This window comes from Ochotona curzoniae, unplaced genomic scaffold, assembly GCF_017591425.1.
Source record: "Ochotona curzoniae isolate NIBS_2020 unplaced genomic scaffold, NIBS_Ocur_1.0 patch426, whole genome shotgun sequence".
Taxonomy (NCBI): domain Eukaryota; kingdom Metazoa; phylum Chordata; class Mammalia; order Lagomorpha; family Ochotonidae; genus Ochotona; species Ochotona curzoniae.
Genome location: NW_024467002.1, coordinates 200,408 through 225,834, shown reverse-complemented (window position 1 = coordinate 225,834; position 25,427 = coordinate 200,408). Strand labels below are relative to the sequence as shown.

The 25,427-nt window shown below is 48.0% G+C and overlaps 3 protein-coding genes across 4 annotated transcripts in view; 2 read left to right on the top strand and 1 right to left on the bottom strand.

The window, feature by feature from the left end:
• Positions 1–25,427, top strand: part of LOC121167772 (leukocyte elastase inhibitor-like) — a 70,275-nt gene that overhangs the window by 34,418 nt on the left and 10,430 nt on the right. The window lies entirely within an intron of this gene.
• LOC121167773 (leukocyte elastase inhibitor A-like) lies at positions 192–7,722 on the bottom strand. The gene is made up of 7 exons (XM_040997358.1): positions 7,689–7,722; positions 6,401–6,576; positions 4,583–4,720; positions 3,747–3,864; positions 1,948–2,090; positions 1,694–1,861; positions 192–675 (listed from the first exon to the last, which is right to left on the bottom strand). Exons 2-7 carry the CDS (start codon positions 6,566–6,568, stop codon positions 259–261), a joined length of 1,152 nt encoding a protein of 383 aa, XP_040853292.1. The 5' UTR covers positions 6,569–6,576; positions 7,689–7,722; the 3' UTR covers positions 192–258.
• Positions 18,977–20,369, top strand: LOC121167785 (leukocyte elastase inhibitor-like). The gene is made up of 3 exons (XM_040997376.1): positions 18,977–18,986; positions 19,366–19,541; positions 20,214–20,369. Exons 1-3 carry the CDS (start codon positions 18,977–18,979, stop codon positions 20,367–20,369), a joined length of 342 nt encoding a protein of 113 aa, XP_040853310.1.

The following is a 25,427-nucleotide window of genomic DNA, read 5'->3' as shown; positions in this document are numbered from 1 at the left end:
TACCTTTGGTTTCCAAATAAATACATTTTTGATGTATGTTGGTATGTATGTATGACTTACACATTTAAAATCTTTATTCATATATATTGAAAGCAGATATGTACTCAGGGGAATAAAAAATCAACAAGGACAAATATAGATGAAATAAAGCTCTGTTTCTGAATACTGTTATTGGCAAAGATATGTGACAACTGTGACATTAAGCATGCAGCTGGAGGAAAGCTTTAAATGTGACCATCTATTTCCACTGTCTTTCTCCTAAGGAGAACAAACTCTGCCAAGGAACAGGATGTTCGATGTGGGATTGTGTCTAATCAAGAAAAGGAATGGATGGTCGGCAGTGAAGGTCTGCTCTGCCCTCACTCTGCAACAACGCCTTGCAGAGCCTATCCTGACTGTGGTGACTGCTGCTGCCTCTGTGCCCTCTTCATTCACTTCCACAAAGGACTTGTGGACAATTTTTGAGACAAAAAGATCGTTGGCTGCTGACATGCCAGACAGATCAGCCTTGCCTCTACTAAAGAGATCCTGTACACCCAGGCGGACCAGATGGGAGTTGAGGACGTAGCTGTCTTCCAGTTTGAACCTAGGCAACCTGACATGGACGTTAATGGTGCACATCTTCTCAGGTTTGGTCCACTCAATAAGTTTCTCCAAGGTCAGTTGTTTCTCGATCTGAAGTTAGAGTGGGGAAAAGATGGAATTAGTGATGCGAAAGTGAAACAAGAAAGCATTATTTAAACAGATGGAAGCATCCTAACAGTAGCTGTTACTTTTCTTTCTGCATTGTAGGCAAACAGATGGCATGTTTGGAGAATTTCATCTCTTTTCTGGCAGTTGGTGAAATACAACAGTTCTAAATTTCAAGTCCACACAGGGCCAAGCATGGACAGTTTGGATATCACCAGACCATCATCCTTCTACCCTGAACCATTTCACCCACCCTCCCAGACACCCAGTCACTTAGTCAACCACTCAACTATCCATCCATCTACCCACACATACAATCACCTATTCATCCATCCATCCATCCATCCATCCATCCATCCATCCATCCTCCATGGATCCATCCCTTTATGCCTTTATCCATTAACCCACCTAACCTACATCTGCTCCACTATCCTTCCTCTATTCCAATCTTCTTCCTTCCATAGATGACATACTAAATACCTACCACATTTGAACTACTGGAATAGGTTATATGAGAGCTTTTCATTTTTCCATTGGGTTGAAGATGCATGGGAAAAAATGATAAAGGATTCAAGAGAAAATATTAATGCTTTGCTTTTTTTAAAAAAAATTCCACTGAAGCTCTGATATTTTGTAAATCACCCTGGAGCAGATGTAAGTTCTAATAACTTCAGCTACTAGGTTCTCCTGGCAGATGACGTACTAGAGCAAGGTCCTCACCTAATTGGCATTGTAACTGCACCTGTCCCACAACAGTGTTCTGAGCCTTCAATGAGCCGATGTGCACACAGTGCTTGGCACAAGATGCGCTATAACTGTCAGCTATTGTCATTATTATTATTATTGCTATTGCGCTCGAAGGGAACTGCCATTCCACATGTCCTATTAATACTCATAATTTCTTCAATGAGGCTCGAGACTTCCACCTTGCACTCAGAGAAAAGATGAACAGGAAACACACCCCCACACACGGAGCATGAACCCAGAGACTGCGGGCCAGTACCTCCTTGAGCCCCGTGGACTCGTCCTCGATGTCGTCGGGCAGCAGCAGCAGCATGCTGAGCTCCTTGCCCTGGTAAGGCAGCTCCAGCACGCGGCACCTGAGCTCCTGGACGTAGCCAAAGCGAGAGAATATCTTCTGATACATCATTTTCACTGTCTTGGTCTCTCTCTGAACCATTGGAAAAATCACTGATTAGTGTCTGAGTTTTGTTTTTAGGAGTACAGAGTATCCTGTGGTCAGTTCCATCCCCTCACCTTGTTGAGTCTGAATGGGGCATCGGTGGTCCTCTCTTTCTTGAACTCCTCATGCCACTTCCCCTTGAAATAGATGGCATTCACCAGGACGAGTATTGTCTCCTCATCAACCACATCTGGGGCCAGTAATTCCGGGATTTTACCTAAAAAAGAAGACAAAAGTAAGCAAAAAAAAAAAAAAGTCAATGTGGTTTTCATTGCAGTTAAACCACCTGTGTAAGCCATCTCTGGGAACACCGGCATCACATATGAGCACCAGTTTGAGTCCTGCATGCTCCATGAGAAGACAGTGGGAGATGGTCCAAGTACCTGGGCCCCTGCCACCCACACGGGAGACTCAGAGAGCCTTCCAGGCTCCTGGCTTCGTCCTGGTCCAGCCCCAGCCATTGCAGCCATCTTGGAGGAATGAACCAGGAGAAGGAAAATCTTTCTCCCTACACCCTTCTCTCCCCTTCTCTAACTGTAACTCTGCCTTTCAAATATAAAATCTTATAAAATAAAACTCTCTCTTGTTGTAATTTCAAATCGTGACTGGCAATTTTTTTGGCACTGCTGTGTAATCCAAACATGTATCTTTCACTGAATTTTCATTTAGCATGGTGTGAAGTTAGGAAAGGCCTATTGGGTGTTTCTGCTCAAAATACAAAGGACACTGTGAGTTGGGTCAGGCAGACCCAGATTCTAAAGCAAAGGAGCCAACACTCTAACAAGTGCAAGCCGAACCCAAAGGCTAAAGGCACCGAAATTCTCTTCTGAGATATCTGATCATCTATGAGCTTTACTTGCTGAGTGCTCACTCATTAATAACATGTCAGTCTCACGTCACATCTTCCAGTCTTTCAAGTAGAACTCTATCTTTACAAGGAAAAAAAAGAAGAAGAAGAAGAAAGAAAAGGTCAGTGTTGCAGCTCAGTGGGTAAAGCTTCCTCCTGCATCACCAGCATCTCCTGTGAGTTCCAGTTGAAGTCCTGCCCGCTCTGCTTCCAATAAAGCTCACTGCAAATATCCCTGTGAGACCAGAGGTGATGCCCTGAGTCCTTGAACCCCTACCACCTACATGGGTGACCAGGATGGAGTTCCAAGCTCTTGGTTTGGACCTGGACACTGTAGCCAATGGGGAGTGAGCTAGCAGATGAAAGATATCTCTCTCTCTCTCTCTTTCTCTCTCTCTGTGTCTGTGGAACACTGCCTTTAAAATCATTCAATCAATAAAGCATCAAAGAAAAGATGAACATTCAATGGAAAGAAAAGTGTCACCGATGTGTACAACCACATGTGTGATGGAGACACTGTAGATATGCTGGCATCAAAGGGACTGTGCAGAATGGTCTGGTAGGCAGATATACCAACCCCACCACCACACCTAAGCAAGATGCTCTCATATATTACTCACAGCCATGACAGTTCACACACACAGAGCTCAGATTCCCTACACAGGCAAACTCACACCACAACCTCCCATGTGCTATAAAGCACTTAGTTTAGCACGCTGGATGCTCCTCCACATTCAGTTCCTTTGCTTATATCTTCAACGTCAGCTTTAAGTTTGGGTGAATTAATGGGCTGAAGGGAGAGTTTTGGCTGCCTAGTTCAGTCCTGAGTCGGCCTTTGGATGCACTTTTAACATGGGAGACCTGGCTGACACCAACAGCCACTGCTGATGTCAAATATGCACAGGATCAGTGGCACCTGCTGAACACCCATGTATATGGACCAGGATGCAGGGGCCTGGGAATGAGCAAGGATGGAGACACATGTGGGGAAGGTGGACAGAGGGAAACACCTGCCCAGTCTCTCACCTTCTGTCAGACCTTTGACCCACTCGTTTATCTCCGTCCTGGCGTCCTCCGAGGCCTGCTGAAAATCCACCCTGGCCAAGTCAGCACCGTACAGTTTCTGAGTCGAAGCCAAGAATTCCTATTTTTGTTATAGAAAGGAAATAGCATAAGTAATTTCTGTTTCATATAAGGAGTTGTCAAAAAATTATGGGAAGAGTGTAATAGATAAAGCTCCATGTGGGTTCAAAAGTTTCACATTCAAGTAAACATCTATTTATTCCATGTTTCCATAAACCTGTTAAAAAACCTTTGCATGTAAAACAGCTTCCTAAAAAGTTATGGAAATTGTCCTAAAAGATCCCATTTCATTATGCCACAAAACTTGAAACAATGCTTTTAAAAAATTTATGCTATGAAGAAACATACTCATTTATTATCTTAATCATTTTTAGTATACGTTTCATCATGGTAAGCATATACCACATATTACAAAATGTAAAAATTACTAATTTTTTCCAAACTGGACATTTATATACACACATATATAATATGTTCATATATACACATATATGTATACATGCATAAAAACACTTGTTTTTGCTTCGAAGTCACTCCTGCTTTAACAGAGCATCCAGAAGGGATCATTTCACTCTGGAGATTATGAAACTAAACCACCACATCAGTTTCACTGGAGGGCAGGGGCTTTTTGTTCTATGGACCCATCCAAGATTGGTGATTTGTTTGTTTTGATTTTGTTTTCTGAATGCTCACAAGCCTATAAACACACTACCATCCCTTGGCTGTGTGAGGGAAGCAAGTCCAGTGGGGTCTGGGGATCCCTAGCCCGGCATACTCACAGGGAGAAAGGCGTAGGTTTTCTCTCCATAGAGCCTGTTAGCAAGTTTCAGCACACAGGCCTCCCTGCGCTTGCTCATCTCAGCATGCAGGCTCTGGAATCGCGAATGAACATCCTCCACGGCATCAAAATGAAAAGCCTAAGAACCAAAGACACACATTGCCAACAGCCACCCATGCCGGAGTTACAGAGCGAGTCCTGAGCATTCCGCTGCCATCCAACTCAACGCCTTCTCACCACCAATGGGAAGGGCCCAGCTTGGGACTGGACTCCTAGGTCCAAGGAGCAACCAGCCTCAGGAAACCCCACACCACAACACAGCCCCAGGGACACAGGAACCACCACAGCAGCCTCGGAACATCCTTTCCTTTCCAGGATGTAGGTGGTAACCCATGATCTGCTTTTCTCTCCCCATCCCACCAATGAAATTGACAAGCAATATTTCATATTCACGTTGTGAGCCACAGATGAGCTGTCTGGAAACCTCTCAGGATCAGCAGTGGAGATGAGAACCCCAATCCTTCTCCATCACACACGGTCACCTCTTTATCCTCCTACCACATTAGCACCCATAAACTCATTTATTGAAAAATGATCTCTTTAACTTGGCATTCTGGCCAAAGCTTAATTCCTGTCCCATCTCCCGCATCCATACCTCCTACACACCTATGTGTTATATGTCAAGAAACTCTCTATGGTTTTATGGGGCCTGGCTGGTCCTTTGCTTTTGAGATCCAGAGAACAAAAACTGATAGTGGACAAAGGCCACGATAAGTACTGGACACAGATGGTTGTCCTTGCAGCCACGATCCCTTAAACCTAATCAATCCTGAGGTTCTGAAGTCCCAGAACAACACTCAGAAGGGGAACCACAACTATGCAGGATAGCAGATAATATGAGTTTTGTTTTTTTTTTACGTGGATGTTTAAGAACATTTTATAGTGGTTCTGGCACATTGGGTCAACTGGTTCCACTTGCAATATCCCATATGGGTACCAGTTCGTTTCCTGGCCAATCTTTTCCCCATGCAGTAACACTGCTTGTGGCCTGGGAAAGCTGTTGAACATGACCCAGATCCTTCGGTCCCCACACCAACATTAGAAACCTGGAAGCTCCTGATTCCTGGTTTTGGATCAGCTCAGCTCCATCCTTTGCAACCTTTTGTGGAGTAAGCCAGCAGATGAAAGGTCTTGCTTTCTCTATCTTGCCATCTCTTTGTAAATAGGCCTTTCTGATAAAAATAAACAAATCTTAAAAGTAGAGAAAATGCTTTATATTGCAATGAGGATGAATCATAGGGACATGGCTAAAGCCTGATCAGGTTGCAACTGCCTACTATTAGGGACAGTGAAACAGCTGTGTTTTAAAAAAGCCTCGCTCATCTGCCATGCACATTCTCTGGAAGGTTGGGAACAAAGGATTACCATCCTGTTGTCTCCACTTGCTGCCACAATACCAGAAGCATGGTCCCACCCTGGAAGTTTCCAACCCTCTCTGGGATAAGTTCTCATTGCAAGACAATCCTGCCTCTGCCAGACTCAGGAGGGGATATGGCTTACAGAGCAGCTGCCCAAACTCTGCTACCCATGGGAATGGCAGCAGTCTCCAGCGTGGGGATTTGGGCAGCTTTGTTCACTTGCATGCCCACAAAACACACAGCAGATGCTCAACAAGCCATGCAAACTGGGCTTTGCTGCAAGGCTGTCCTCACCCCAAAGCCCTGGTAGATAGGGTCCCCTACACAGGGTCAGGGACAGTGCCATGGGCCAGTCCATGTTGACAGCACGGAGGGCAAGGGAAGACAAGGCGTCTGCTGACCTTGGACAGCTGGGCCTCCGTGTCTCCTCGGGCCCCCAGGAGGATCATAGCCATGGCCGAGGAGATGCTGTAGGGAGACACGAAGATATTTCCCACAGGGTTGTCTTTGTCCAAGGCCAGGAACAGGTCCAAGGCAAAACTGGTGTTGGCTGCACTCAGTGGCTCCATGGCGATGTCTGTGACAGAGGGCATGAAATGACCACTGCCCAAGCTGGCATAGCTCACACAGCCACCTGCCCATCATCACTGGCTTCCTTCACACATGCAAACCATCCTGGCACCTGCAGCTTCTCCCTCTTTTTCCCTCATGCCTTTCTCAGGAGTGCAGCTACACTCTGTAGGAGCACAGGGGCTAGAACCTGGGGACTCCTTGAGAGCTGACCTTGTGCACAGCTCAGTCTGAGGAGGGAGGGTCCCATGCCACACCACTGCCCAGAGAGTGGGGTGTCCCTACTGGAGTGGAGAACATTCCCCACCAAACCCCTACCAGCATCATTTGCATATTTGTGGCATCACTGTGTGAAGGCCACACAGCCTGATCACTTTCAACCTGTCTGGCCTGGTGTAGAGGTATAGTATTACAACTCCCACCTGCATTAGGCCAGACATAATGGTTTTCATTTTAATGGGGTTATATGGCCACATGGGCACCGCTAAGATGCAACAATGCACATTGGTGTCCCTCTGGTTCAAAATACAGAGTCACTCCTGCAACAAACCCATGGCTTCCATTACTTCATGACATTTCTAATTTTTTTAAAGTGTCATAGCTCCTTACTGCTCATGAAAAGAATTTCCACTAAAGACACAGTGAAAATTGATGGGCTCATCATTGTCATGTTTGAGATTCAGGCCACACAGTCTTCCTCTTCAGGACTGGCGTGTCTCCAGGCCAGCTGGGAAACCAGATGGGGACGAGGGTCCCCTGGGTCACTGCAGCAGGAGCCGCGCACTTGGCCTGGGGATGGGTGCAAGGTGGGGTACCCTTGGCTGGCTCAGGCCAGGAGGCAGACTCAGGCCACACAAAGTGTTACAGCAGACTCAGACTAGCTGCCGTGGCCACACCCTCCTGTTTCCCGGAGCTGCAAAAGGACCAGAGAGCTGGGTCCAGGCACCAGAAAGGAGGAGGGAGTTGCACAGAAGGAAGAGCCCTGTGAACTGTGCCCTGGGGCTCTGCCTCAGCCTAGGTGGACTCCCTGAGCTGTCACCCTCCTTCCCTGTCTCTCCAGGCGCACCCCAGGAGCCCAGAGGTGGTGCTGGCTGTGCTGTCCAGGGCCTCTCTGCTTACCTGCTGCGCTGACCACGGACTCAGTCGGTGCTGGGAGTGCGGCGGAAATGTTCCAGAACCCTGAGGCTGCCCTTATAACACGCAGAAGGAAGGTGTTGCCCAGGCTGGACCACTCATAGTTTGGAGTGTGGATGCCCAGTTTTTTTGAGGAAGTCCTGGTTTTTGGGAACAACCTGCTTTCTATTCCTGCCCTGAGCAGGATTGAGGAACCTCGGTGTTTTCTGCGTCTGTGGTTTCTGCCTTGCTTGCTTGGCTGAGGAGCCGTGTGACCCCCCAGGCCTGACAGTCTACGTGACACCTCACAGGTCGACAAGGCAGAGCACTCCTCAGGAAGGAGGCCCCTGATGTGCTTTTTAGATAAGACTTGCTCACTACCCAACAGACCACCAGTTTGTACTATTTGAAAGTTGCTTGCTTCAAACACACCAATAGAAGCCTGCCAACTTGCTCTTTTTAAAAGTTAACAGTTAAACTGACCAATCATGACTGTAGAATTGTGTGGAATTGGTCTGAAATGTATGAAAACCCTGTGCTGTCCAACCCGGGCCCTTCTTCTGCTTCTGTTGCTTCTGCTGCTTCAGCTGCTGCTGCTCCCCCAGTTCCGCGGGGCGGGTGGGTGATTCATGGGAGCCTAGGCCAGTCTGAATAAACTGTCCTTATGAGTTTGCATCAACATCAGACTCCTGATGACTTCTGGGAACTTCAAAATCTGGGTACAGCAGGGGGGGAGAGGATGGGGAGATGAGCTTGGGACTTCAACACCTCTCAGCTCTAGATCCCCCACAAATGTCCAGGGACGAGCTCTTTCTCACTAAGATATGAACAGCTAAAGCACACACACTGTGTCCCAGAGGGCACTCCAGCCCCTCTGGAAACTCCATGCTGCAAGAGTTTTGTGGGGAGGAAAAACAAAATAAATTTTGGGAATCCTTAACAGGGGGAAAAAAAGAGAGCGCTACAGCCTCCAACTGAGGCAGGTATCTTAATATGGAACTGTCATCTCCTGATCTCAGCCTTGAAGCCTGACTTCTCAGCTGTCCCTGAAGGACCCTCCCCAGCTGTCCAGTCCCCTTGGTTCCCATGTATCAGGGTCCCTTGTCCCACGAGCAAGACTCCAACACGGTATACACTCTTCATAAAGTTTATTACATAAGACTTCAAGCGTAAAGGCAAAGCGAAAGCAGTTACAACATATCGCTTGGCTTGCACATAAGGGAATTCTTCTTCTATTGTTACCCACAGTTTTTATGCATAACATAAACCAATCTGCATACAGCTCATCATAATATGCTGCCAGCATACCAATCATGACTCTGATCACGTGTACATCATGCAGCTTCCATGCATGCTCGGCCCAATCCTCAGTAACTTCCTAAAACTTGTTTACCATCTCTGCACCATGAGGTGATGGTCACAAGCGCCATCTTGGGGTGCGGCTCTGCTCTCCACACCCATGTCACTTACACTTCGACCAGCTGGAGAAGAGCATCAGATCTGGCTTGGTTTGCGGGTGGTCAAGGTCAAAAACATTTCTTTAAAATAGGCTTATTTATTTATTTATGTGATAGTAGGGTTCACCCAGAGAGAAGGAGAGAGGGGAGAGAGATCTTTCATGCACTGGTTCATTCCACAAATTGCTAAAACAGGGAAATGTGTCAGTTCAAAGCTGGGAGGTAGGAGCTTTTCATTGCCTCCCATGTGGGTGCAGGGGCCAAGCATTTGAGCCATTCTCCACTGCTTTCCTAAACAGATCAACAGGGAGTAGGATTGAAAGTGAACCAGCCTGGATTTGAGCATATGGGATGCTGGGCACGGCAAAAAGTGACTTAACTGACAATGCCACAAGTTCAGGTTAGAAACATTTTATCTTTAAATTGGTATTCTTATGTCAACATGCATTATTAAAAATGTACTTCAGTGTAAAAAAAAATATAAACTACCGCATCAGCAAAGTATTAAGATCAGGGTGTGTTACGGGGTGCGAGCAAGAGCACACCAGACAAGTCTAAGCTTTATTAAGGAGTCTTCATTAATCAAGCTTGGCAATAACAGCACACTAGAAATAGCAAATCATAAGTCCTTATGGTAACCTAACCATCATAATCCAACCAAACAGAACCCAAAGAAGAATAGATGGTCATTGCCCTCAAATCCATCCATTAAGCTGAAGGCTTCCCCAACAATATAAGTTATCCTAAGAGACATGCAACGAATAACCTGGACACACTTACAAAGCTGCAGACATTCACCTTTCCCTGGCTTCTCTGCCCACATTCCATCACTGCTAGGTGTCACCTCTCCTGGAACTCCCAACAGCACACAAACCAGAAATAACATACCCAAGCCGTACGCAGAGCCCATGCTCAGAGGAATTAGCTGTCCTGGGTAGAGCCAGAGCAATGGAAGCACCTGACCAGGCACTGGATCAAGACAGACCTAGGAACTCCTCATCATGAGCCTTAAAAGGGGCTTGTGAGGGGAGTGGTTACACAACAAAGCTATACCGTGCCCTCTCAGATGATAAGTGAGAGTCACAGGTGGGCTGAAGCAAACACATAGAGGTGGGATGAGTGGCTGGGGGCTTCCCAAGGATGGAATTAACATGCCATTGTGGTTAAGTCTGACCTTCAGGACAGAGGGTGGGGGACACAGCCACATTCCATTTGCCCACTGTCAAGGGTGCTGGCTATCACTGGCTGCAGCCCATAACAGATGATGTCTGTGTGCTGGGCTGCCTGGCTCTTTAAATGCCTCCATCTGTAACCCTACCCAAATTACCCAGGGCTATGGAGTGTGCAGGGCAAGCCTGTGTTCAGGAATCAGGAACTGTCTGCCCTGCTCCCTTGTGCAATTCTGTTGCCATCCAGTCTCCTCTGCTTTCCAGTGCAACTGTCATCAAGGAAGAGCCAAGGGCAGATCTTTCCTTTGCTTAGCCTGGCCTACCCTCTGTGATTGGGGTTTGCTTGTTACTGAAAGAACTTCTCTGTCATAAAACAAGTTCCCTGGAATGAGAGACCTGGCTGTGACCTTGTTGAGAAGTCAGCCCAGCCAGAGTTGGTAACCAGGATTGCACAGCATTGGGCAGTTTCTGGGACTTGAAGAAACTAACATCCCCAAAGAGACTGCTGTGTGGCTTCTGGGAAGTGGTGGATCAGATCTGTTGGCCTCCCATCTGAGGTCAGAGCTCAGGGTGAAGCTTCTACCATGAGGTCAGCTTCTGAAAGCCAAGTGTGGAAGGGGGCCCCAGAGAAGCTCCCCTCAAACCCCAAGCTGCGGGAGCTGAGGCAAAGGGTGCTGAGTTTCTCATTTCTTTCCCTCCATCAAGGCGCATGCATGTGCTCACCTGGAGAGCAACCACCTGGGTCAAGTGTACCTTAAAACCATCTCCTCAATGCACATGTGCATACACATCATAAACGTCTGAGGAAGATGATTCTTACTACACTTGATCTTAACCAAAAGGCCGAGAAGTGATGGGCGATCTTTATCAATTATCAATTTAAAACACGCTGTCCGACTCTTCTGTTACTTGGTATTTATCCCACCCATGTAGGAATGCCACTTCCGGTCCAGAGCTGAACAGTCTGACACCATGCTCTGCCCAGCTGCTAGGATCAGATGCTCTTTTGGCTTTCAATGAGACCCTGACTCCCTGGTGCCCTACCTGACCACTGGGGGTCCCGTCCAGGGGAGCCTCCCTCCATGATGGCTATAAAGGCACTAAAATGAGAAAAAGGAGGAAAGACCAACTGGGTACTCCCTAGTCAGGCCCCTGCCCCGACCACCTCTGCACCCACAAGTTCAGGGCTGTGTTTCCTTTGGCCAGGTAAAGGGGTTGGCACCCCGACTCTTACAGTCAGATACTCACCACGCACTAGCAAGCCCATCCTCAGAGCTTGTCTTCAGATGCTGAGCAAGTCAGCCACTTCATCAGCCAATGGCTCCATCCCATCAGAGCAGCACTGCCCCACCCTGGCATTGCCAAAGCAACAAGCGAATGCTCCCTGACCTGAGTGAAGTACATGAGGATTTTAAAAACAATGCTGCAGTTGTTTTTCTCTCCAGGATGCTCATGGAAGCCCCAGGGTCCACATGAGTGGAGTGCCTGTGTCCTTTTCAGGTAACACACTGCTGTCATAGTCCTTGTCCCTGCAAAGGACATCTTTGAATTAAACTTGCGCCTCACTACCATCCACTACCATCCACTGTCATTCACTACCATTGCTTGCAGTGTTACCCATAGACCACGGCTGGTCTCAGTCAACAGAGAGACCGTCTCCTAACCAGATTGATATCAGAGCTAGTGGAGCCACACTTTCTGTCACCAGAACAACTTGCCATTAGCAGCATGTCTCCATGCTCAGCAGGCTGGGTGCCACAGCAGGAGCCCTGACCCATGACTGTCAGGTGTACAGCACAAGCTGTAGCTCTCGTGGCTTGCAGCCCAGTGTCCAGAATCTCTCTAGTTGAGATTGGGTGTTGTTGACTCTGTCATGCTGGAGTCTCAGGGATGGCTTTACCTGCCCCCGTGACTCACTAGTCCCTGGTGGGATCTCCCTGGGTAGCCCCACCACCATAGCCAACCACTGTCCATGAGCCACGGCTGTCCAAAGCATCCTCTCTGCCATCCAGGAAGGGGTAGCTCTATCTTCATAGTCCATGTGTCCTGTGCACCTGCTGAGTTAGCATCAGTCACACGCCACCAAAGCTTCCTGGAAGGGCAGCTCAAGCCATGCAGGGACCGCCTGTGTGAGTCATGCCCAAGGTAGAAGTGCTGCCCTGAAATTCAGGAGGCAGGTACTCAGGCAGGCCTGGGCATCGAGCCCCAAAGTCCCCACGGGGCCATGGGCTCCTCTCTCAAAGTTCTCCTCTCCTAGTGGCCTTGGCACTTGGGGCCTGTGATAAATGTGGCAGGACCAATGTCCTCTGAAATGCTTCAAGGTCTTTGCTCTTTAACAACCGACATCCATTCTTCTTTCATCTGGAGAGTCTCCTTACCTGGGGTTCAGTGTGACCACATCATGGAGCTCTCTACCAAACATCTTTTCATTCACTTTTATGTCCAGGCTGAGAACGTTCCAGGTCTCTAAGCTCCACTCCCCATTTGACTATAAAATCCACCTGTCCTGCCTTCCTCTCTTCTCTCATTTTTACTATCAACAGTATAGGGTGGCCGTGCTCATATATAATCCAACACACATCCCAGGTTCTGCCTCTGCCAAGCACTAGGACAAGGGCATAACCCGGCCAAGTTCTCTTTTCACGTTGTGACAAGCGTGGTCTTCCCTCACAGACTCCAGACTTGGTTCCTCATGCCTACCTTAGATCACTTCAAAATTGCCTTTACCTGTTCCAACTTTAAAGCATTATTCTTTTTAAAATTGATTCCTTTATTTGAAAGTCAGTTACACAGAGAGAAAGAGATCTTCCTTCTGCTGCTTCACACCTCCAAATGGCTCCAACAGCCAGGCCTGTGCCAGGCCAAAGCCCAGAGCCAGAAGTTTCACTGGCAATCTCCCACATGGGTAGCAGGGATTTGAACAACTTGGGCCATCCCCTGCTGCTTTCCCAGGCCATCAGCACAGTCCTGGATGAGATGTGGAGCAGCAGGGACACAAACCAGTGTTCATATGGGATGCTGGCACTACACACAGTGTCTCAGCTGCTATGCCTCTGTGCCAGTCCCTCTCCCAGTGCTCTGACCACGGCCACTTAGACCATCTCTAAGAAGGGTTTCACTCCTCCCACAGCTAGCTCTGCTTGCAGCCCTCATCAGAACCACCCTTGATGACAACCCAGACTTTTCTAACATGTACCCCCGCACTCTGCCAGCCCCACTCCTTACCCAGTTCCAAAGTCACTTTCAGATGCTCAGGAATGTGCCCCAAATCAGAATGCATGGGACTTTGGCCACACCATGCTTCTCAACACTGAGTCATGTCTGTCTCAGTGCATTTGTGCTGCTGACAATATTATGTGAGCCAGGGTGATGCCTGGAGAACATAGATTAATTCCTGACAGCTCTGGCAGCTGCTTTCCCAGGTGTATTAGCAGGAGCTGCCTGAGAAACAGAGGTGGAAGAGGGACTTAAACCCATGTTCCCATAGCGGGTGGGAGTGGCTGAATGTGCTGCAGCGCAACACCAGCCCCAAGCCCCTACTTCCTGCCTCTTGGTTTGTAATTTCAAAAACAAAATGCATTTACCTATTTGAAAAAGTGATAGAGAGCCATGGAGCGAGAGAGAGAGAGACAGATCTTCTATATGCTGGTTCACTCCCGAAATGGCCACACTGGCTAGAGCCAGGCCAGGCTGAAGCAAGGAGCCAGGAGCTTCTGCTGTGTCTCCCATGTGGGGGCAAGACCCCAAGGAATTAAGCCCCCTCTGCTGCTCTCCCAGGTGAGAGCATTAGCAGGGAGCTGAGTCAACCGTGCAAAATGATGCCTGTATGAGATGGGTGTATTGCAAGTGGTGGCTTTACACGGTCCATCACAGCGCCAGGTCCAGGACCTAGTTCTTACAACTACCATGCTGGTGATGAGGACTGAACGTCAGGATTTTGAAGGGTCACACTTTGAGGCCTCACTCAGCCTTGTGCTGCATGAGAAAATGTGGGTGTCATTTTTCCATCGCACATCTTTTTTTTTTTTTTCTGCCATGTTAGAACATCGCAGGGATGTCCTCATGAGACACTAACTCTGCTTGCCCGTCTCCAGGAACCATGAGGAGAAGACGCCCAGGGTCCACAAACCACCCGAGAGGTAGGAGTGCCTAAGACAGGAGACCTTCCAGGAGATGACCTGGTCTGGGTCCTTCTCCGAGGATGTTAGCACAGCACCCTCTTTCCTGCCTGGGGGGCCACAGTTGGAAGGAAAAGCACCAGTGCTTTCAGGGTTCTTCCCTCTTATCTGCAGTATTGAGCCCCTCTTCTCCAGGGGGATGTGCTCCAAGATCTGGGCAGATTCTGAATCCACGGACAGGGTTGACCAGGTGGTATTGCCCCAGTCCCTCTGCTACCCAAGATGGTAACCAGGCAGCTAACAGGTGCAGATGGACACACCAGACACAGGAAGGGCTTACAACCCAAGTCAGATGAAGGGGGAAGGCATAAGGCTTTCTCGTGCTAACTCTCCTCTGCACAAAATGTCAAGCGTAAGAATGGGATCCTTCCAGAACTTTCCATAGGTAATTGAAGCCATGAATAGTGAAACATTGGGTGATGGGAGACTGAAATATTCCCAAATAATGGAAGAGTTACTAATACTTCTTGGAAACAGGCATGACTTGGACTGGCACAATGGCATAGAGTGCCAAGTCTCCACCTATGGTACTGCCATCCCGTATGGGTACCGGTTCATGTCCTAGTGCCCCACTTCCCTTCCAGATCCCTGATGATGTGCCTGGAAAAGCAGCAGAGAATCACCTGAGTGCGTGGGCCTCTGTACTCACATTGGAGACCTGGAAGAGGCTCGTGGGTTCTGGCCTGCCTAGACCCAGTCGTTGTGCCCATTTGGGGAGTGGACCAGCAGGTGAAACATCTCTCTCTCTCTCTCTCCTTTCTCTCTATAACTCTGCCTATCAAATAGAATAATTAAAAAAAAATTTATAAGGAAACAAGCGACAAATATGAAAAACTTAACCTTCTCCATAATTATTCACCTTGTTTTCAAGAAGCTTTTCAGAATTTGTTCAAACAGCTAGGTAAGTAGCTTGAAATCATTCTACTGATAATATCTTGTGAGGATTCAGAGTGTGACAATCATGGCATGGGAATTAGTTGTGGATTCTGGGCTGTGCTTGGGTACCCGGACACTTCTGGGAGAGCTTCCCGGTTTGCATTGTCCCCTGAAGGGGTCTGAGTCATGGAAACGGAGGGGAAAAAAAGCCCCTTGGGATGGTTTCTGATGTGTTCTGTTTTTCCTGTTAACTCTGCAGAACAGGGTGGGACCATTGCAGCTGTGTTACTCCTCTTCCAACGCCAGAGGGCAGCTGAGGGAGGCTTGAATCACTGATAGAAAAACCATGGGTGTGGTCAGGGTGCTGTCTCCTGGATTAGGGTGCTGTTTGTTGCAGTCTGTTCAATTAGGCTCACAGCAGAGACCAACATTTCTGCAGCCCTGTCTTCCCTTGCAAACACACACCAGCCACGAGGGTATTTCTCTGGCCTCATCTCCTCCTTTTCCTCCCTTATTGCCCAGCTTTCCGTTGCCATCTCAAATGCCAGCTTCCTTTGTTTGGGGACTCGATTATTGCTCTTGTTTCCTTGACTCTCCTAATTTTGTCTCCTCTTAGTGCGGTCGCTTTGCCAAAACCTGCCCTGACCGTTGGGCCTGGTCCTGTCTTTCAACTGTGTCCTTTGTTTCTGTAAGATTTAAATCTTTATATTTGAAAGGCAGCTATCCCGGCTGTAGCAACTGCCAGGGTTGCCTTGTACCTAGGCAAGAGTTACACTGCTGGGAGAAAAGCAGCCAGCACCTGGTGGGCATTCTGGGCCTGGTTAGTCTGTGTTAACTATACCAGCATGCCAGCATGCTTGTTTATTCATTCTGGTTTTGTGAAGATAAGTGGGGAAGGTGTGGAACACCAGGTTGGTACATGCCACCCTAGCACCCGGGTGGGCAGGGTTAGGGATGCTGCAGATTGCTTGAGGAAGGGGGTCTGGGTACATATTGGAGTGGGAGCAGCTGAGGACATATTTGACAAAATTTTTATTTGAACAAAATTTTTTCACATCCGAGTTCTGAAACTCAATTATTGAAATTAGTGTTTCCATTTAAACCCTTTACACACTAGGTTTGGAGAGATTATAAATGTCTTTGCCTTGTCATCTAGACTTCAACAAGAAGGAACATTCGGAGCCCAAACAACCTGTCAGGCACCTCTGATGACTCTGTGTTCTACTGGGGACCTCCAGATCACCCCTGAAGAGCTCCTACTGCTGGTGTTATCAACCATGCCCCTTTCAGCATGAAGCAGCTAGAGAGCCTGTAGCCCCATCTCCCCAACAGCAATTTTCTGGGGTCAGAATGACTGAGTAGTAGGCAGTCAAGATTTTCTGGGTCTCCGAGTCATTTTTTTCTCAAATATAAAATGTCATTTTCTCCTCCATGTCTCAAATTCTCCAGAACACGTTTCTCCTATGAGACAAGGGCAAAATTAACATATCAACTCCCCATCAATAACTCCCACCCAGTTTCATGTCCGGGTAAGTGCCAAGGGGGAAGTGTCATCAGAAAGGGATTGAGCAAGTTAACCAATAAAACATTTTGGGGCCCTTTGTCTCAGAACCATATCTCTGCTTGTCTCTGTATGTGATTGCCTTTCAAATAAATAATTAAATATTTTTTTAAAGAAATGTTTTTGATCTTGAATTTTCCTTTGCTTTTGGAGAAACTCCTTTGAAGTTTTAAAAGTTTTATACGTTTTCAAAGACACCATCCCCACCATTACCTTGGGTTTTTCTTTCTTCCTCCTGCCACTGTGCAGGAGGTCTGGGTTTTTCTTCCTTGGAGGCCCCTCCTGTCACTATGGCACGAGTTTGCTCTTTATTTCCTAAATAAATCATACTTTACAAACTAAGCTGTGTCCTCATGAAAATTCTTCTTTCATGTGAGACAAGAATTGAGGTTGCTGCCATATTTTGCTTTGAAAAGTCCTACATCACTTGAAATCTCTCCACAGGAAGTCATGGGAGGTACAGCAGCAGGGCTAGGAACCCGTGCCTATATGGGATCCCAGTGTTTGCAAGATGAGGGCTTAGTCACTAAGCTATGGTGCTGGGCCAATCATTGCTTCCCTTCTAATCCAGCATCCTGAGATGTGCTTGGGAAAGCAGGGAAACTGGCTCAAGGGCTTGGCCCCTGCACCCAGAGGGAGACAAAAAAGAAAATTTTGCCTTTGAACTGACTGATTTTCACCTGTTTTGGTGATTTGAGGAGTGAACCAGTGCATGCAAGTTATCTCTTACTCTCTCCTTGTCTCTGTGTGTGACTGCCTTTCAAATAAATAATAAATCTTTTTAAAGAAATGTTTTTGATCTTGCCCACCCTCACACCAAGCCAGATCTGACACTCTTCTCCAGCTGGTCGAAGTGTAAGTGACATGGGAACCAAGGGGACTGGACAGCTGGGGAGGGGCCTTCAGGGACAGCTGAGAAGCCAGGCTTCAAGGCTGAGCTCGGGAGCTGGTTGTTCTAAGAGACCCCTCTCAGTGGAGGGTGGGGTGCTCTCCTTTTTCCCACGTATAAGGGTTCCCAAGTTTACTTTCTTTTTTGTCCCCCCAAACTCCTAGAGTTTGGAGTGTGGAGATTCTAGAGGGGCTGGAGTGCCCTGTAGGACAACATTTCTGTGTTTTAGCTCTTCATTCTTAGTAAGAAATAGCTCCTCACTGGAGATTTGTTGGAGATCTAGAGCTGAGAGTGGTTGAATCTCCTGGCCCATGTCCTCAGCCTCCCCTGCCCACCATTTCCCAATAGCAGCAGAGGGTGGGGTTGTTCAGGAAATTTCTCACCCACACTCCAGGGCAAGGAAACCAGCAGAGGCCCAGTACTTCCCTTCTGCATGTTGTAAGCAGTGGCTGCGGGTGTCTGGGGCACTTCGTCAGCACTTCCGGTCCAGAGTCCATGGCCAGTGCAGAGGATAAGCAAAGGGGTCCTGGCCTGTGCAGAGGATAAGCAAAGGGGTCCTGGCCTGTGCAGCTTGGTGCTGCCACTGGGCTCCAGGGGAATCCAGGGAGGGACAGGGCGGGAGGGTGGAAGATTCCAGCAGCTGTCTAGGCCTAGGCAGAGGTGGAGCCCCAGCGCTGGGGTCAGAGGGCTCTTCCTCCTTTCTGGAGAAGGGCCTAGCTCGCTGGTCCAACGCAACTTCAGGAAAACAGAGTGTGTGGCTAAACCAGCTAGTCTGAGCCAGCTGACCCACCCGGGCCTATTGCGGTCTGTGCCCTGGCCTGAGCCAGTCCATTGCACCCTACCTCACACCCACTCCCCGAGGCAGAGTGACCTGTACCTGATGCAGCAATCTGAGGGAATCTAGACCCCATTCTCAGGTGGGCATGGAGACATGCCTGTTCCTAACAGGAAGGTTGTGAGTGCTGAATTTCAAACATGATAATGAGCCTATTAAGTCTCACTGTGTCTTTGTCGGGTTTGTTTTAATGAGCAGTAAGGAACTACAAATTTTAAAAACAAAAATAAAGAAATGTCATGAAGTAATGGAAGCCATTGGTGTGTTCAGGAATGACACTTTGGTTTGAAGCAGTGGGACAGAAATGTGTGCTTAGCTTAAGGGGGCCCATGCAGCCATGTAAGCCCTGTGTTAAAGGAAATCATTAGGTCTGGCCTAATGCAGGTAGGACTTGAAATCCCATACATCTACAGTGGACTAGACAGGTTAAAGCGCAGCAAGCTATGTGCCACTCAGACAATGGTGTTACAAATATGCAAATGGACCTGATAGGGCTAGGGTAGGGAAGGGTCACCACTCCAAGAGGGACACCCATCTGCATTTTGCTCCTACAGAGTGTAGTTGCACTCCTGAGAAGGGTATAAGGGAGAGAGAGGGAGAAGCTGCAGGTGCCAGGATGGTTTGCATGTGTGAAGGAAGCCAGTGATGATGGGCAGGTGGCTGTGTGAGCTATGCCAGCTTGGGCAGTGGTCATTTCATGCCCTCTGTTCTGTCACAGACATCTCCATGGAGTCACTGAGTGCAGCCAACACCCGTTTTGCCTTGGACCTGTTCCTGGCCTTGGACAAAGACAACCCTACGGGAAACATCTTCGTGTCTCCCTATAGCATCTCCTCGGCCATGGCTATGATCCTCCTGGGGGCCCGAGGAGACACGGAGGCCCAGCTGTCCAAGGTCAGCAGACGCCTTTATTACCTCAACCACTGTGTTGTCATGGACCATGGCTCTGTCCCTGACCCTGTGTGGGGTACCCTGTCTGCCAGGGCTTTGGAGTGAGGACAGCCTTGCAGCAAAGCCCAGTTTGCATTTGCTTGTTGAGCACCTGCTTTGTGTTTTGAAGGCATGCAAGTGAACAAAGCTGCCCAAATCCCCACACTGGAGGCTGCTGCCATTCCCATGGGTGGCAGATTCTGGGCAGCTGTTCTGTAAGCCATGCCCTGCCTGTGCCTGGCAGAGGCAGGGTCCTGCAGAGGGAAGGGATCCCAGAGAGAGCTGGAAGTTTCCAGGGTGGACCAGATTTCTTATATTGTGGCAGAAAGTGGAGAGTCCAAGACGGCAAGTTTCCTTACCTCACCGGATGGAACTATCAAGAGTTCATGGGTTACCACCTACATCCTGGGACAGGGAGGGATGTTCTGAGATTACTGTGGTGGTTCCTGTGTCCCTGGGGCTGTGTTGTGAGGTTTCCTGAGGCTGGTTGCTTCTTGGCCTCGGAGTCCAGTCCCAAGCTGGGCCCTTCCCATTGGTGGTGAGAAGGCGTTGAGTTGGATGGCAGCGGAATGCTCAGGACTCGCTCTGTAACTCCGGCATGGGTGGCTGTTGGCAATGTGTGTCTTTGGTTCTTAGGCTCTTCATTTTGATGCCGTGGAGGATGTTCATTCGCGATTCCAGAGCCTGCATGCTGAGATGAGCAAGCGCAGGGAGGCCTGTGTGCTGAAACTCGCTAACAGGCTCTATGGAGAGAAAACCTACGCCTTTCTCCCTGTGAGTATGCCGGGCTAGGGATCCCCAAACCCCACTGGGCTTGCTTCCCTCACACAGCCAAGGGTTAGTAGCACATTCATAGGTTTGTTAGATTTTGCAAAACAAAACCTATACTAAACAAATCATTACAAGAAACATCAATCTTGAATGGATCCATATGACAGAAAGCCCCTGCCCTCTGCTCAAACTGATGTAGTGATTTCGTTTCACAGTCTAGGGAGAAATGATCAGTTTTGTATGCACTGTTCAAGTAAGAGCGACTTCTAAGTAAAAGCAAGAGTTGCCATGTATGTATATATATATATAAAATATTCATGCATACTGTGTTTATATGGATTTGTAAGTAAATACATACATTTATGCATGTTTGTGTGTAGAGTCCAGGATTAGAAAAGAATGTGTAGGTTTTATGTTTATAATTACGGTGGTTAGGCTTACCATGATTGATCTGTACACTGAACAATTTTAAAGATGATAAATGAGTGTATTTTTTCATAGCAAAACGTTTTAAAAAATATTAAGTGAAGTTTTGTGGTTAATGATTCGGGGTCTTTTTCTGACGATTTCCATGACTTTTTAGGTAGCTATTTTTTGTACAAAGATTTTTCAAAGAAATACTCAAAAAATTATAGAAATATTTAAGGAGAAGTTCATCTGCCATTTGGGTCAAAAATAGACATATGCTGGCATCAGTTAATAATTTAAGGGAGATCTTAATTCAGGGGGAAAATACAAATGATTTGAAAGGAGGAACAGACCATGTTTCAGATGATCATGCTAGAAAATCTACATTATTAGCGTATAAATTAGTCGAGTGTGGTAGCTGGTTATAGGTTTAATTTACCAAATATCACCATCAGTATTTGTGTGTAACATGACTTAAAAACAGCTTCTAATAGATTGATAACAACATCCGTAAATGTTCTGGTGCCTAGGAATAAGTCTAGCAAAAGCTACTCTGGAACCCTATACAGAAAACCACGAACATGATGGAGATAAATCAAGATCAGGATGCACAGCTTTCCCACAGTGAGGATTCAAGATTTTAACATGTGTCAATTGACCAAAGGAATTCATGAAATCCAACAGAAAATAAAGCACTTAACTTTTCTCTTCTCAGTGAAATGTGCCACGTGGTTGTAATAGTCTACATCATGGGCGAAGAGATCAAGACTATCTGACATAAGCATGTCGGGGTCACATCTCCTCAAGATTTACTCCAGACCTGCAGGAACAAGAATGTCAGAAATCGGGCCAGAGCAGAGTCTAGGATGAGCCCCACACAGCAGGAAGCCTGCTCTCTGACGAGTACCACCATCCCACTGGTTTGCCTGCCCCAGCCCACGGGTGCCTTTGGTCCTTACACACTTGCAGTGGAGCCTCTGCATTGAGGGTTCCACATCTGCAGATTCAACCACCTGGGAACTGGAAATATCTGAAAGGAAATCTGTGCTGAGCGAGTCCAGATATTTTGTTCTGGTCGTTGATCCCTCCACAGTAGAGTACAACAAAAACAGAGTAAAAAAAAAAAAAAGTAAGAAGCAATGCCAAGCGGCTTTTTTCTCCATTTCCATGATTCAGACCTCTTAAGCAAAAAGGGAAGCTCTCCCGGAAGTGTCCAGGTACCCAAGCACAGCCCAGAATCCACAGCTAACTCCCACCCCAAGATTGTCACACCTTGAATCTTCACAGGATACTATCTGTAGAATGATTTCGAGCTACTTTCCTAGCTGGTTTGCACAAATTAAAAAAAGCTTCTTGAAAACAAGGTGAATAATTACTGTAGAATATGAAGCTATTTTTGTAACTCTTAATATTTTACTATTTTTTAAGAGTTTATTCTATTTGACAAGCAGAATTATAGAGAGAAAGGAGAGTGAGAGAAAAAGAGAAAAAGACAGAAATGTCTTCCATTTGCTGGTTCACTCCCCAAAAGGGCACAACGACCGGGTCAGCATGGGCCAGAACACAGGAGCGTCTTCCAGGTCTCCAATGTGGATGCAGGGGCCCGAGTACTCAGGTGATTCTCTGCTGCTTTTCCAGGCACATCATGAGGGATCTGGAAGGGAAGTGGGGCACTAGGACATGAACCGGCACCATATGGGAAGAAAGTGGCACGGATGGAGTCTCAGCGTGCTGTGCCACTCTGCCAGGCCTAATCACTTCTGTTTTCAAGAACTAGGGTCAAGTATCTAGTAATTTCCTCTCATGCAAACTTTCTCTTTCCATGGCTTCAGTTACCTATGGAAAGTTCTGGAAGGAAACCATTCTTAGGCTTGAAGTTGTGTGCAGAGGAGAGTTAACACAGGAAAATCTGATTTGGGTTGTAAGCCCTCCCTGTGTCTGGTGTGTCCATCTGCACCCGTTAGCTGCCCGGTAACCGTCTTGGGGAGCAGAGGGTCTGGGGCTATACTGCAGGGTCAGTCCTGTCTGTGGATTCAGAATCTGCCCAGATCTTGGAGCACATCCCCCTGGAGAAGAGGGGCTCAATACTGCAGATAAGAGGGAAGAACCCTGAAAGCATTGGTGCTTCTTCTTCCTATTGTAGCCCCCACGGGTAGGAAAGGTCTCCTGTCTTAGGCACTCCTATCTCTCCAGGTGGTTTGTGGACCCTGGGCGTCTTCCCCTCACAGTTCTGGGCACTGGAGTACAAGCCATGAGAGTTATTGGGCAGGGCTGCTACAGGCTTGTTGACCCAGCCAGTACCCCCAATTGGACAGGATTCCAAGAGCCCATTCTCAAGCCTTGAGGAAATGTCCTGTTGTTGGTAGGTTGTTTTGGGGTTTTCAGGGGATGTGTGACTCTGGCTGCCTTCCGAGCTGGAGGGAGTTGGTTCCAGGAAGATTGGGGCCTCGTCTTTTGTAGAGGATACGGAAATGTGACTTGTGATGTGCACTTTGCGGGTGAGGCTGAGATGAGCTAAGAGTTTGGGCACTAACAAGATGGGGTATCTTATGAGAAGACATAAATTTGGCATCTGGGCCTGGAATAGTGTGATTGGAATGCATGCCCTCCAAGATTCATGTGAAACTTAGAACTCAATGTAATAGCATTAAAAGGTAGAATGTTTAATTTTTTTGAAGATTTATTTATTTTTATTTGAAAGGGAGATTTACAGTTTGAAAAGGAGGGGTTAGAGGGGTTTTGCAACACTTGTTCACTCCCGAAATGGCCACAATGACTGCAGCTGGGCTGGTCCAAAGCTAGGAGCCTAGAGTTTCTCCCAGGTCTCCCACATGGGTGCAGGGCACAAGGATTTGAGTCTTGCTCTACTGCTTTCCCAAGCTCATTAGCAGGAAGTTGGATAGGAAGTGGAGCAGCTGGGACTCGAACTGGCACATATGGTATGCTGGCACCGCAGTGAGAGGCTGAATATCATATGCCACAACAGAGGACCAAGCCACAGTATTGAGGAGGTGGTTAGGCTGAGGGGATAAGGCCCTCAGAAGCAAAGGTCTTCCACCCTGTATTAGGTATTTTGCCACTCTACCTGCCACTGTTGAGGACACAGCAGCAAGGTGTCACCTGAGGGGCAGAGAACAGCCCTCCCCCTGCAGTGCACATGAGGTCTTGGCCTTGCTGCCCTTCAGAACCATGAAAGCTCAATAGAGCTCGCTTGAGAAACAACACATTGAGAACTGGACTCACACCGGGGCCACAATGGACAGCTGCACTGTGTGAAGGAATGGCCAAGCTATCGAAGGGGACCAACAAGCCCCAGGGGATGTGAAGGCTCCTGCTGTGGCTAACAGCATTCTGGGTGTGGAGGCATGATTTTGATGGCAAAATATGCTGGTGGCAGACAGAGTGGGTCCTCTGGCCTCTTACCATCATTTGGCCAGGAGATGGCCACTCTGTTGACTGAAACTGGCCATAGAGCAGTGAGCCAAATTGCAACCAATGGTAGGGGGTGGCCATGCTTACCTCCAAGTGTTGCCCCATCCTAGGTGGACACACAGCCTGGCCATCTGGTTAGGAGAGTTGGTGATGCTTGCTGTATTCAGAGATGCCCTAGGCAGGGACAAGGACTATCACCTGAAAGGGACACAGGTACATTTCTCATGTGGACCCTGGGGCTCCCATGAGCACCCTGGAGAGGAAAGTAACCACATGTGGTTTTGGTTATCCTGAGGGACTTCACTGAGGTCAGCGAGTATCCCCTCCCTACCTTGGCAATGCCACGGTGGGAATGCTGCTGTGCTGGGATGGAACCACTGGCTAATGAAGTGACTGAGTCGCTCAGCATCTGAAGACAGGCTCTGAGGACGGGCTTGCTAGTGGGTGGTTTGTGCTGACTGTGACAGTTGGGGTGACATGACCCCTGTAGCTGTCCAAAGGAAGTATAGCCCTAGGCTTGTGGGTGCAGAGGTGGACAGGGCAGGGTCCTAAATGGGCAGTGCCCAGTTGGTCTTTCCTCCTTTTCCATTTTAGTGCATTTATAGCCATCATGGAGTGGTTCTCCCACTGGACGGGACCCCCAGGAATGAAACACCAGGAATCAGGTGTCTCTGGCAGCCCCAGAAGCCTCTGATCCTGGCAGCTGGACAGAGCATGGCATCATAGCCTTCAGCCCTGGACCGGAAGTGTCCTTCCTACATGGGTGGGATAAGTACCAAGTAACAGAAGAGTTGGTTCAGCCTCATCTTAGACAGTGTGTGATGAATTGATGGTTGATAAGGAACGATCTTCCTCAGACGTTTATGATGTGTATGCACATGTGCATTGAGGAGATGGTTTTAAGGTACACTTGACCCAGGTGGTTGCTCTCCAGGTGAGCACATGCATGCGCCTTGATGGAGGGAAAGAAATGAGAAACTCAGCACCCTTTGCCTCAGCTCCCGCAGCTTGGGGTTTGAGGGGAGCTTCTCTGGGGCCCCCTTCCACACTTGGCTTTCAGAAGCTGACCTCATGGTAGAAGCTTCACCCTGAGCTCTGACCTCAGATGGGAGGCCAACAGATCTGATTCACCACTTCCCAGAAGCCACAGAGCAGTCTCTTTGGGGATGTTGGTTTCTTCAAGTCCCAGAAACTGCCCAATGCTGTGCAATCCTGGTTACCAACTCTGGTTGGGCTGAC

What these genes read in the sequence shown, in the direction of transcription:
- LOC121167773 (XM_040997358.1), bottom strand. Translation starts at nt 6,568, where the DNA reads ATGGAGCCACTGAGTGCAGCCAACACCAGTTTTGCCTTGGACCTGTTC. An exon ending in CGGAGGCCCAGCTGTCCAAG is followed by an intron (nt 4,721 to 6,400) that starts GTCAGCAGACGC and finishes TTTGGTTCTTAG; the next exon opens with GCTTTTCATTTTGATGCCGT. An exon ending in AAACCTACGCCTTTCTCCCT is followed by an intron (nt 3,865 to 4,582) that starts GTGAGTATGCCG and finishes TAACAAAAATAG; the next exon opens with GAATTCTTGGCTTCGACTCA.
- LOC121167785 (XM_040997376.1), top strand. An exon ending in CGGAGGCCCAGCTGTCCAAG is followed by an intron (nt 19,542 to 20,213) that starts GTCAGCAGACGC and finishes TTTGGTTCTTAG; the next exon opens with GCTCTTCATTTTGATGCCGT.